We start from the raw sequence: 12,743 nt of genomic DNA on the forward strand, positions 1-12,743 counted from the left end.
GATCTGTCATAGAAGAGGCGGGCGTGTATGGGGCTTCAGATGGGACAAAAGATGGAGATATTAGTTCTGCTCTATGTCACGTTTCTGCTTATTAGGCTTGTCAAAAGTATGAAAAATCAGATACTTATTGATACTAAAACTAGTGTCTAGACTAGATACTCAGTTGAAGTATCGATACTACAAAATTCACATTCACAGGACAGAAATTAACCTTTCCTGAACAGCTTTAGAGAGATCTTGAGCAGAACAAGTATAAGACACATAGACTAGTATACACCCATGGTCCACTGTGGAACTTGCCCGGACGACTGAGGGATTACACAGATATAAGGCCACATGGGAATATAAAAGAAAGTACTACCATGTATTGAAAATCACATTCTATTGTCTAAAGAAATTAGACAATTATCGTGACATCAGAATCATTATCGAGTATCGAGTCTATTCCTTAGTATCGAAATCGAGTTTGAAACGTTAGTATCGTGACAAACACTAATGCTTACACTTTAGTATTTACTTCTTTCATTCAGCCACATTGTGATTTAGCAGAGGCTGGGTATGTGCCAACCATCAGAGTTCAGACTTAGGAGGAAGAAATCAGGCTAATTCTGAAACCCATTTGATTTTGTTTTTAAAATGAAAAAAATCAAATAAAAAAAATAAGATCGAGCGATATGAGGGAAAAAAAGATATAGCTAGGGGCACTGTCATGTTCGTTCTGACAAATACACTCTCATTCATACACCAGCGTCCATGGACACTGGAGGCACTATGGGTAAAATTTGGATAATAGTCCAGTACATTCTTAAAAGCTGTGTACCTGGTTTTTGCTTTCTTAAAAACGTAAAAAAAATATTCCTCCATTCAAAGTGAATTTTATTTTAAACAGTTTGTAGTGGTCCAAATTTATAACTCACTTACCTAATGCATTCCAAGCATCCTAGTGACTTTATAAGCGCTTTTCACAACTTTCAGAGGTCAGAGTGGAGTTTTGCTGTCACGCTTAAGCTAACAATAATATAACTAACTATAATTAGATGCAGACAGTAGACATCGGTCTCATTCTCACCCTAAGGTCTATTTTTATAAATCGGGGACGGGCCCTTTAATTAGGATCGAAGCAGAAATAGACAAACCATGTTATTTTAATATGACTAGCCAAATTCAAGCAACTTCCTCTTTAGAGTCTGAAAGTGCATTTTGTATGGACCAGCATGTATATTTTTAGGTGTAGTATTTTTGTGAACAGACTTGTATTCATGCTCTGTGGCCGTTTATAGCCTGGCTGACCGCACTGTGCTTTTATAGTTGTTTGTTCATGATTGTAGGTGCTCTGGCGTTCCTATCGAGCCGTGCTAGAATCAGACGGTGCGGGATATGTGCTGTACGTTTCCCTGTATTGTGCGTTAGCGTCTGTGTGAGCGTGTGAGTAATGGTGCTATTCTGGGTCGTGTCTGGGGGCAGTGTGTGAAACGCCTTGGGCCCCGGCGGCGTGCGGAGGTGAAAATGGAGCTGAATCAGAGCGTTTGTTTGTGGATGTGTGCAGACATAGACCGATATTTGTAACTTTAAGATAATGTGATATCGGTGGTGAGGTTCCAGCACAAGTCGATGTTTTGTTAGACGACTATCTGACTTTGGAGAATGAAACTAGGTTACTTTAGTGTTAAAGGGTGATAATTAAAAAGTCTGTTGTTTCTATATTTGTGAAATAAATTCTGAAAGCCTTTTTTTGTTTTGTTTCTGAAAACAAAAAAGAAAATTGAATCAAAAGCTGAAATCTACCAATACAACTACATTTTTTGTTATATGGCCCAGCCCTAAGATACATGCTGGATTTTAGGCATGAGATCATTTCTATCCATTTTCACATTTGCTCTGACAAACACACTCTCATTGGACACTGGAGGCACGGTGGGTGAAGTGTCTTCCCCAACACAACGACAACAACATACACTTGGTCTGAGGTTGGTGGGTGAGTGCTCTGACTCTACTCTCCCAATAGCACAATGTGACTTAGTAATAGGTTCTGTTTCAGTGCTCAAGGATTTTTATTCTTGTAAAAAAATCCAGTACACGATAGCGTGAAGTGCAGCTATCCATCAGAGGTACAACAGCTGCAAGGCTCTATGTTGTGATGACGTTTACGGTGACGTCAGCTCCTATTGTGGTCAGCGGACTTCTTTCTTTTATTAAGTCATTTTAGATTAAGATTTTAGGTTTCCTTACTTTTGGCTTGTTTTGTCAATGATTGTGGTAATTTAAAAAAAAAATCACGCTAAGACTTTTACAACTGTTGTAAAAATTACTGTGTTTTTTCTGACAATAATTGGAACAAAAATATCACACTGAATAAATAATCAACTAAATAAATGTGATGTCTTACTGTTGTGGTGATATCCAATATTTTCCAATACTGAGATTTCACAATCCATAGTAAGACCCACACATTTAGGTTAAGTTATAGGACAGTGTACAAATGAACTTAATCATGATAAAATGTACTTATCTGGGATATAAAGTACCTTTGCTGCTAGGTTGTGTAAACATACAGCAATATGTTCAGCCTTGCTCCTCAATTTTCCATTTTTACTCATGGGAGTGACACATGGGCACACAGAGACTGCAGCTTAGAAAAAATGATTCATTCCAAATAATGGCAAAATGTTCAATATTGGGCCTGAAAATCCTCCAACATTACCAGAAATTAGGGATGCACCAATACTGATACTATTATCGAATATTGGCACCGATACAGAAAAATTTGCTGGATTGGGTATCAGTCCCATGATGTCAGTTCAGCCAATATCCTCGTTGGGCCTTTTGAAGAATGTAATAAGACTGGCTAATGGTATTGGTTAATTTCAGGTATCGGCAGATTCTTTTAGTCAAAGTATAGATATCGGTATTGGTACTGAAAAAGCTTGATCGATGCATCCCTACCAATACCGATATTGGAACGGACGTATCATTCATCCCTAGTGTATGGTATTTTATCGTATTTTAAGCATTTTTAAAACAGGAGGGTTCAACTAGCATAAAAACTTTGATTGAAGACATTGACATAAGCCATTTCTTTACAGTGGAGTATATGTTTGTGTTTGGTACCTGTGCAGCTGGATCTTAAGCGTGACCACGTGGTACACATCCTGCAGCATGTCGGCCACTGTGGCGTCAGGGGCGTCGGTCACATACGACAGGGGCACAGGGTTCCACTTCCCCACCTGGATCATGCCTGGAGCGACCACACACAGAGAACCTGGTTAGGATATGACTTTATCAGGTTTAGTACTGTAAGCTAAGAACAGCAGGGAAATGATTCTTATGTACTGTGGTCTATGTACGGTGACACTGTAACTAGGGGTGGCCGATACTGACAAAAATGAATCTTTTCCAACAGGATATGTGCTTTTAATTTCATTAGTCTGGCATTCAAAAGAGTTAAAAACACACAGGCAATTATTTTCTACCTGATCTTCCCTGACCTTGTTATGTGAAGAAAAACATAAACAAATATACAAATGTTCACAATTTTTTAATGCAGATTATGGCTGGTTTGTAGAATAATCATATCTCTGCAGTTTGCTGTTGTGTCATTGGGCAAAACATCTACCCATTTTTAGTATGAAAGTGGTGGTTGGAAAAGCTGACAGTAGCTCATCACATCCAAAGGTGCGGACTGACTCAGAAAAAGGGCTTTTTGTCTTTTGGGGACAATGAACAATGAAATACCATCTCACACTATCACTAACTATTATCATAATTAAAAAATATCTAGTTTTGATACCAGTTATATAATCAATTACTGCCTGGGTATGATTTTTATTTTTTATTTTATTTTTACAACTTTAGACCTCCGGGAAACAGAAGTGTGTGGAGTGGGCTGACAGACAGACCATAATAAAGGCAGAACAGCTGGTCTGGCCCCTGAACTCCTGAGGGCCATAATAACCCTACTATGCGCTCCTATATTCTGTATGATTGAGTAAACCACCCATCCTCTCCTATATGAACACGGTATGACTGAGTAACCCACCCATCCTCTCCTATATGAACACGGTATGACTGAGTAACCCACCCATCCTCTCCTATATGAACACGGTATGACTGAGTAACCCACCCATCCTCTCCTATATGAACACGGTATGACTCGGTGACCCTCGAATGCTCTCATATACTGTATGACTGAACGACCCTCCTATGGTCTTCCATATGAACACTGTATGAGTAACACTCCCATCCTCTCTATTATAAACCCTATATGAATCACACTCCCATGCTCTCCCATAACACAGTATGACTGAGTAACATTCTCATTCTCTCTTATATAAACTCTATTGTCTGAGTAACACTATATGGCTGAGTAACCCACCTATGCTCTCTGATATAAACAATGTATGGCTGAGTGACCCTCCCATGCTCTCCTATAACACTGTATGACCAAGTGACCTTCTCAAGCGCTCCTATAGGAACACTGTATAGCCTGAGTAACACTGTATGACTGAGTAACCCTCTCATGCTCTCTTATAACACGGTATGACTGAGTAACACTTTGTAACTGAGTAACGTTCCCATGCGCTCCTATATGAACGTTGTATTGCCTGAGTATTAGTGAGTGTGTGAGATTTGGGCTGAGTGTCAGGCCGTGTTACAGCCGCCTCAGATCTGCTGCCTGCACTGGGCTGCTGTGGTCACGCCGCATGACAGCGCTTCACATGAACTGGAGCCAGGGCAGTGTACAGACTTGTCCTCGATACAGAAGGTACTACTGGTCAGAAGGAGCAGTTTCACTAGATTTTATAGTGCACTTGTTATACTTTTTCTACTTTGTACTGAAGCTGAAATTTACCATAATATGGAAAACCAAAAGGACTGAATAACTTTTGAAATATATTTTGTGCATTTTATAACTAAATATATAACACAGGAATCCAATGAATTTCATAGTATAATAAATTTGATGTTTGTACCATTTTCCTTTTGCCAGTTTTTACTATTTATTCATTAACATTAACATTTTTAAATTTTCACCCATAAGGATCAGTAAAAGAATATTAGACTTCAGTAATACGTAATACAAAACACTGTTATAATATAATCTGAGTTAAAAACGTCAGGCAGTTATGATTTATAGTCACTTATCTGGATTATTTTAAATCTGAGATGGGATTACACTGACCCTAAATCTTAATTAGAATGCATTTTTGACACCAATGCTCACATGGACACCCTCCCTGTAGCTTAGAGGTCACTTATTTGACTATTCTAAAATCTAAACCTCACTAAACATTTTGTGGGCTGTTAGAGCAGATCCCTGTGAAGCGTTTGTCTCCCGGCTCCAAATTGTGCTGGCTAGAATGATTTCAGTCACAAAAGAGCAGAGCATAATTGGCCCTAGACACAATGAGCTAATAAAGAGAGCTTGGCTGGAGCGATGGACAGATGTTCTGCAGTGAACCAGCCGCACCAGAGCACACACACGGCACAAACCTTTATGTGGATTTTGTAGTTTTATTTATTTCAGAAAAAAAAAAAACTTCAATCATCCATTCATTTACTGTGATCAGAATGTTCTACCACAGTTATATGCATGATGGAAATAGGTTTGTATTTAGCATTTAGTATCCAGCTCCATTCTGTCCCATTGCTCCTTTTTTATCAGAGGTCCCTAGTCGCAAAGTGTTTTTCCTTTCTGTTTCAATCAACCATATTGCTGAAACTGGAATGGATTTTGTAAATGAAGCGTATTGCCCATGGATACAACAACAGAGTTAGCCTCCGTGAGATCTGTCTGGGCCAACTCCTGGCTGGAGGGTGAATGCTTACTAACTGCACCACTATATGTATTGTTTGGAAACATTAATAAAACCCAACATAAAGCAGTACATAACAAATATACTTTATTATTGGGTCTAATCACACACTGCTCACATTCTGAACAACGTGTACTACGTAACTTTTTTGGTAGAGGGCTGCTTGTCACCATGGTAATGTTATTGCTTTGCCTGGAATGCTCCACAGCATAATGGACATTGACTGACCATTTTTTCATGCCGATTGTCTAGAATCCAGTGAAATCGATGGGCTACCTGCCAATTTTTTGGGGGGGTGGGGATTTTTTTTTTTTATTTAAATTTACTACAAACTCACCCAGAGTCCTTTTCGAAACCATAAACCTATTACAGGGCAGGGTAGTCATGATTTGTGCAGTTATCTTTGTGATCAAATAAAGCTTTATGTGTACGCAGACACTGGAGTAATGCAGGCGAAGTGTCTTGCCCAAGGACACAACAACAGCATTCATCTGTGGCAATTGAGACCAAACTGTGTGATTTGACCGCTTTACTAACACCGTTTTTGCTTTTTGTTTTTTTAATGTCAGAAGCGGAATGCAAACTGTCGAGGATGAGCACTCCGACTGAGCTACTGTCACCCCAAAGTAACATAGTACACTATTATAATTTAAATGTCTAAGTGTATGAAAATGCGTTGTAGAGCAGGTAGCTGTGGGTTTATTTGTGACTTTATGGTATGTACAGAATGTATCACCTCACCTTTGGCCTGTGCGGCGGAGCTGTGGGAGTAGCCCAGGGACAGCAGGGCCATCTCGATGAGCTGGTTGAACAGCATGTCCTTCCTGACCAGGACAAACTCAGCATGCTCCTCTTTACTGTCGAAGTCCATCGGGTTCTCAAAGTGCTCCACCACGCAGAACACCGGCAGCATGTTACCTGCAGGAGGCACACAATACAAATGATTTTTTTATTGGAACTATGTAATCAACAATGTAACTTTTGGACAAGTCTTTATGGAGTTTTTGTAGATGTCCCTGTATGAAGAAACTAAATGTATTGTAATATTTTAAATTTTATTCTTTATTCTCTTGTTTTTACCTTTTTATTGCACCAGATGCCCTAACCAGCCACAATCAGTAGGACTGGAACAGACTCGCGCAACTGTAGTAACAAGTAAACTAGAGAGGTTTGAACTGGCAGCCATCCTGTTAGTAGGTGAGCTAGAGGTAGCTAGGTAACCAACCACATACACCATCACATACTCCATACGTATTTTTTTTTTATTTTTATAAAACCCCAAACAGAAAAATTAGACATGTTTAAAGAGGAGGTATTAACTGCTAACACATAACATATTTAGATCACCATATTACCTTTTATTGAATTGAAAATGCTATATTCACAGAAAGTAATGCATTAAAATATTTAATTGCGAAGTTTCAGTTTTGTTTTGATGCCCCACCTCCCTTTGCTCCCCGCCTTAAGTCACACCCCCTTCAGAGCGCTACAATCAGCATGTATCCTGCAAATAAAATTACTCCACATCGCATCAGGTTTGTGAAGTTGTAGTGTATTGTTTTGTATCATGTTTTTGTATATTTATGAAAAACGGTCGTGTGGGAGCATGGACGTAGGTTTGTGGGACAGAATCACAGTGTTAAACCAAAGCAGGATTCAAATAGGGCCTGGGAGAGATCGCTAGATTGCTCGAACAAGCATGGATGCCATATAAAACCTCTTAAGGCATATTTTTGATGAGGGAACAACTTTATAACATGGTAGAAAGCTCCAAAATGTTGCATAATGTTTCAGTGTTTCATTTGGTTTCAGTAGAATTTACAAGCTTTGTTTTCTAATGTAACATGTACTACCAACATGTATTCTTCTATAATTGATTATGATACTATCCCGTCTCTTCCTGTAGTGTTACCCTTTACATAAACAGCTGAGCATTCGCCTGTTTTATGATGTGCTGCCGAGGAGGTGCTGTGCTTGTGCTGTCTGCCAACCTCAAATCATCTTCCCATGATGCAGCGCTCCAGGTCTGACCACCTCTTCCCCCTGTGCACACTATTCTGAGCCAACAGAGGCTCCGCTGTCTGTTTACAGGGGACTACTGTGTGTGTGGATCCGCCAGTGTGCTGGGCAGGCTGCAATAACATCCAGGCTGCAAGAGGAGGGGAGCGTCTGCTATTCAGATGCACACAAGAAAGCCTTTCTCACACACGCTATTTAATAAAGCAAGACTAGACTATAGGTTGCGTTCACGTGACACCACAACATTCTTGGTTTGGTGGGATAGTCTCTACCGTAAATATTTATCATAGTTTTACATCAGAAAAAGTACAAAAGAAAGTGCAAAAATACAGGAAGTAGCAGCGAGTTCTAAAACAGATTCCCTCTACTTATGTCATCAACACCGAAAATTCCATCCAGAGACAATTTATGTGCAAGGAAAGCATTTTTCTGACATTTTAAACATGTATTTAACAAAATAAATGTCTTGTCTTGTCTATTGTGCAATATAGACAATTTCTGATCTTTTTGTTAGCATCACGGTTGCTAGGTAACAGTTATATAAAATTACCTCTACGTATGTCACACACAACTTAAAAACTAGGCAAAACTTTTAGTAAAATCTTAAATATAGCTATGTTAACTTTGTGCTGGTGAAATGAGTCTAATCTGTCATGTGCACTTTAAACTGAGCTGGAGGTCAGAATTCTCAGGTGGAATTTGCTGTGTAACTGTCAGATTGCAGATGTGTTGACCTGGTTTATGATTAATATCTTTGTAATTACTCGGCCTATGCACATGAAACAAAAACTGGCAGAAAGTTCAATGTACCATTATTCAACCCCAAAGACGTGATTGTTGTCAGCTGACTTTAAGCCATAAGATTAATATGGTAAGTTCATAGAGCCAGTCCCAAAAAAATGATAAGGTTGATAACATTTATGGTTTATAAATTTGGATATTTCCATCAAAAGACGTTAATCTGCCAGAGTTATACAGGCTCCTACCCTCCATCTGAATTATGACATCATCAAACTCTAGGAAGTGAATGCGACCTATTGGAGAAAGACAACAGACCAAAAACAACAGCTTGCAATAAGACAAAGAATAACACAAAATTTGAGCATTGACAAAAACAAGCCAGTGAATCGTAAAAATGGGATCAAATAAATAAATGGACAAGGTGCCAAATGCCACACTATGGGGACTTATTCCTGGGACACTGGGCATTAAAGAGCTTTACGACTCTCTCAATAAGGAAAGGACATATGGAAACCCTATGTAATTAAGTTTATTTGTTTGGGATTGATTCCACAAACGTTTGAAGCTATTATGAAAAAACATAATTTCACTTCTGGTTATTTATACTGACAGAGAAGATGCTGAAGTTTGTGCCAGTTTTTGTTTCATGTGGATAGGCCTAGTAATTACAAAGATAAAACAAAATGCATTTTCTAGTTAAATTTTACAGAAGCATCATCACCTGTATGAAAATCCTCCGTTAGGGCTATATTGCTTTAGTTGTTTGATTGATTAATGAGTCAAATTAAATCTTTATATAAATACATAGTTCTTTTTTCTGCCTAAACAATAGTTTTTGCCTGAACTCCCCCTGCAGGTGTAGTCTTGTGAGTGCAATTTGAGTCAAGTACCAAAGATCCATAATAGTTTTGAGAACTTTTGCCACACCCCCTTTTTAGTCGACAAGAATTTCTTTAATTGACTACAGCCCTATTCTCTATAGAGATTGATAGTTTTTTTATGCCATACTGTGGAATATTCCAGCTAAAGCAAGAACATCTCCATGGGAACAGCAGCAGATGTGTGCCCGCCACTGGGGCAAGTTTGGAGTCAGGTCTGTGGAGAGGCCAGCCCATTCACAGTAAGGTTTTGAATAGGGATGGACCGATATGGATTTCTTGAGCCGATACCAATATCTGATCTGGCCTGCTGCTGTGACCGATATTTGTCGATATTGAAGTATTAGCTTTCAAAACCCTATCGAAGTCCACAAACTTAAGTTAAAGTAACGATCACAAATTAACTTCTTCTGTTTTAATTTTGGCTCGTTAGTCTGTTCAAAAGGGGCACACAGAGAATGGCACATCGACAAAAATATCAGTATTGATATCGGCTGATACATATATCAAAGAACCTGTATCTTTATATTGGCTGATACCAATACTGGAACCAATATATAACTCCATTCATAGTTTCAAGGTTTTTCATTGTCATCAGCTATTATAAACAGTACGGCGCTTATAGACTTATTTATTAGTGACGTATCAATGTAGTGTTTCCATGTAGCATGTCCATGTGAAGTCCTGTACACTATCCCCAGAACCACTCAGACCATGCGTAGTCAATTACCCCCCCATGTATTAACCCCAATTAACAGGTGCAGTTTGTTTAACCGCCCATTCTCCCGGTGTGACCTCGCGTTCCCTTTTGTGCTCCTGACGAGGAGAGATACATAAAACGCGGATATTTGGTGGAGATGGCTGGGCCCAAACAATCGATGGGCTGACAGATGCGAGGGAATGTGCTGAAAGAGCCACTTTTTCTCCACGCTCATTTTAATAGATAAAGATCTAACAATAAAGACTGCTGTGTAGGTTCATTGGGGGGATCAATACGGGCTTTGTCTGCTGCTAGCCCACACGCGGCTGCGGCTAATATTGTTTTGGTTCTGGACACAATGGTTAGTGTGGGACGGCCAACGCGCGGCCTCTGGGGAATAGACTGCTCCTGCCCCACATGCACCCAGACAGGAAAGCTCTGACAGGGCTGTGCAGGGATCATGGGGATGGTAGAAAAATCAAGATTAGTTCAATGATAGTCGTGATAATTCAAGTCATGATATTCTTGTATGAACTATGCAATTGAACGAGAGCAATAAGTAAAAGCTGCAGTATATAAAGTACTATAAGACAGGAGATTTGGTTGTTTGTGGAAGAAATTATTCTGCATAAAAACTGCTAACCCTGTAGTTTAGATCTGTACAAACATGTTCTGAAATGTGATTCTTGTACTAGTTTATCAGTTCATAGTTCAGTTTTTTTGTCAGTTCTTCATGGAATTACTTTAAGTTTTATTTAAGCATACATTGCAAATTTAATTGCAATCGCAGAGTTGGTATGACAATATAAATTAGATATCTTTCCCAAATCATTCAGCCTTTTTCAAAAACAAGATTCAGTCAAACTTCTATTTAACGTTTACTTGAGAAATGTAAACCTGCTTTCTAATTTGTGCTACATGAATTTGACTTTATCCTTCATAAAGTTTGATTTCATAAAGCAGGCCATATTCTAGAGGAAAGGTGATCCATTAGACAATGTGAACAAAAGACTATTAAGGATTTTACTATTGTTTGTCTGATTTTGGTGACAAGAGTAAATAATCGTTTCTTCTCACAATAATTCCAACACTAAAATTTGATATCAAGACATTTCCAGAGCTGGGTGGAGCTCAATACTAAAAAGGAGCAATTTTCAGGCTTAACTTTTTTGGAATTAAAATATTCACTTTTTTTTTCACAAAATGTTAAGCCCAAAAGTTTCTCCTTTATAGTTGCATACTAAGTGTACTTTGGGGATTTGGGCATTAGTTAAGTATAGGTTAGGTTGCTGTTTTTGAACCAGATGGTAACCAGTTCAAATCAATCAGCAACTTGTTTGCTGGTGACTCCTGACCAAAAGTCCCGCTCAGGGCTGCTCAATTATAGAATTAAAGTATGAATCATAATAATCACGATTATTTGAGTCATAGCTGAAAATGAGATTATTGAAAAAAATTATCCATGGGCTTTAAAAGCGTAGTCTTATTATTATTGTGTATTAGTAATGTTTTTGTGAGTCATGCTTTGTGAGCCACTGTAGATTGGACCAGTAGTTTTGCTCCAGGTTCTGAGGGCCTAAACTAGTGCTCATACCATTAACAACTGAATTACTATTATTTTCAGCCTGGACCAATAATTGTGATTAGGACTGTAGTCAACTAAAGAAATTCTCGGTCAACTAAAAACATGTCATGTGAATCAACTAAAAGAGGCACTGGCAAAAGCTTTCAAAATGACTAGAATCTTGCCCAAAAACTACTATGAACTAGGTATGAACGTTTTGGGAAAAACATCTAACTGTGATTAGAGCTGCCATTTATGTCAATTCTCACAAACTTTCAGAACATGTTTGTGGAGACCTGAACTACAGAGTTAGCGTTTTTTATGAAGAATAAGACAGGACAGGTTTGTCACGATATAAAATTTGAACCAAGATATATTGCTACAGAGAAATTCTGCGATAAACAATAATACTGAAACTACTTTTTGTAACTGACATAACCCTAAAGCAGGATAATCCCAGTATTTTTAACTAAAGAGTATCACTGAAAAACTGAAACATTAACTGCAACTAATAAATAGCAGATTAACAGTTAAAAGTTACTTATTCAACCTTTGACAGCTCAAATAAATTATGGTGTTAAGAAAATGTTACAAAAGTGTCCCCACTTTTGCAAAGAAAATGTACACACTCTAAATACTGAACCCCAAAATATGTTGTTCCAATGTTGCTCATATACTGAATGATAAATCGACATAGTAATTATCATGAGAGGCCTCCTAAAGGACAACAGCTCCAGTTTTAAAAGTATTATTAATTGCACAGCCCTGTTAGAATCGCAACATTACTCATTACACTAAACCAACCAGCTTTCGTTATTGGTATGAGAATTAACGGCAATCGGTTATAAACAATAGAAATGGGAGGAGTATCGTGGTAGCAGGATGCCAGGGTGCAAATGAAAAATAAAGTGTTTCGGAGCTGAGCGTGACACAGAGAATAAGGAGCGGATAAGAGCAACAGCCCATCGGAGGACGCTCGCAGCTCCTTTCCAAGAGCGGCTGGTCCCTTTTGCCCAGAAAAGCTCACG

The 12,743-nt window shown here is 38.6% G+C and overlaps 1 protein-coding gene across 6 annotated transcripts in view; it reads right to left on the reverse strand.

Annotated features, from left to right (window-relative positions):
- Positions 1-12,743, reverse strand: part of LOC117384035 (DNA-binding protein SATB1) — a 113,424-nt gene that overhangs the window by 65,564 nt on the left and 35,117 nt on the right. For all 6 annotated transcript variants that reach the window (XM_055227855.1, XM_055227854.1, XM_055227852.1 and 3 more), the window contains exons 3-4: positions 6,555-6,731; positions 3,109-3,235 (exon numbers count right to left, since the gene is read on the reverse strand). In XM_055227855.1, the coding sequence (XP_055083830.1) occupies positions 3,109-3,235; positions 6,555-6,731 (304 nt within the window). The remainder of the gene's footprint in view (positions 1-3,108; positions 3,236-6,554; positions 6,732-12,743) is intronic.

Source organism: Periophthalmus magnuspinnatus, chromosome 16 (genome assembly GCF_009829125.3).
Source record: "Periophthalmus magnuspinnatus isolate fPerMag1 chromosome 16, fPerMag1.2.pri, whole genome shotgun sequence".
Lineage (NCBI taxonomy): Eukaryota > Metazoa > Chordata > Actinopteri > Gobiiformes > Gobiidae > Periophthalmus > Periophthalmus magnuspinnatus.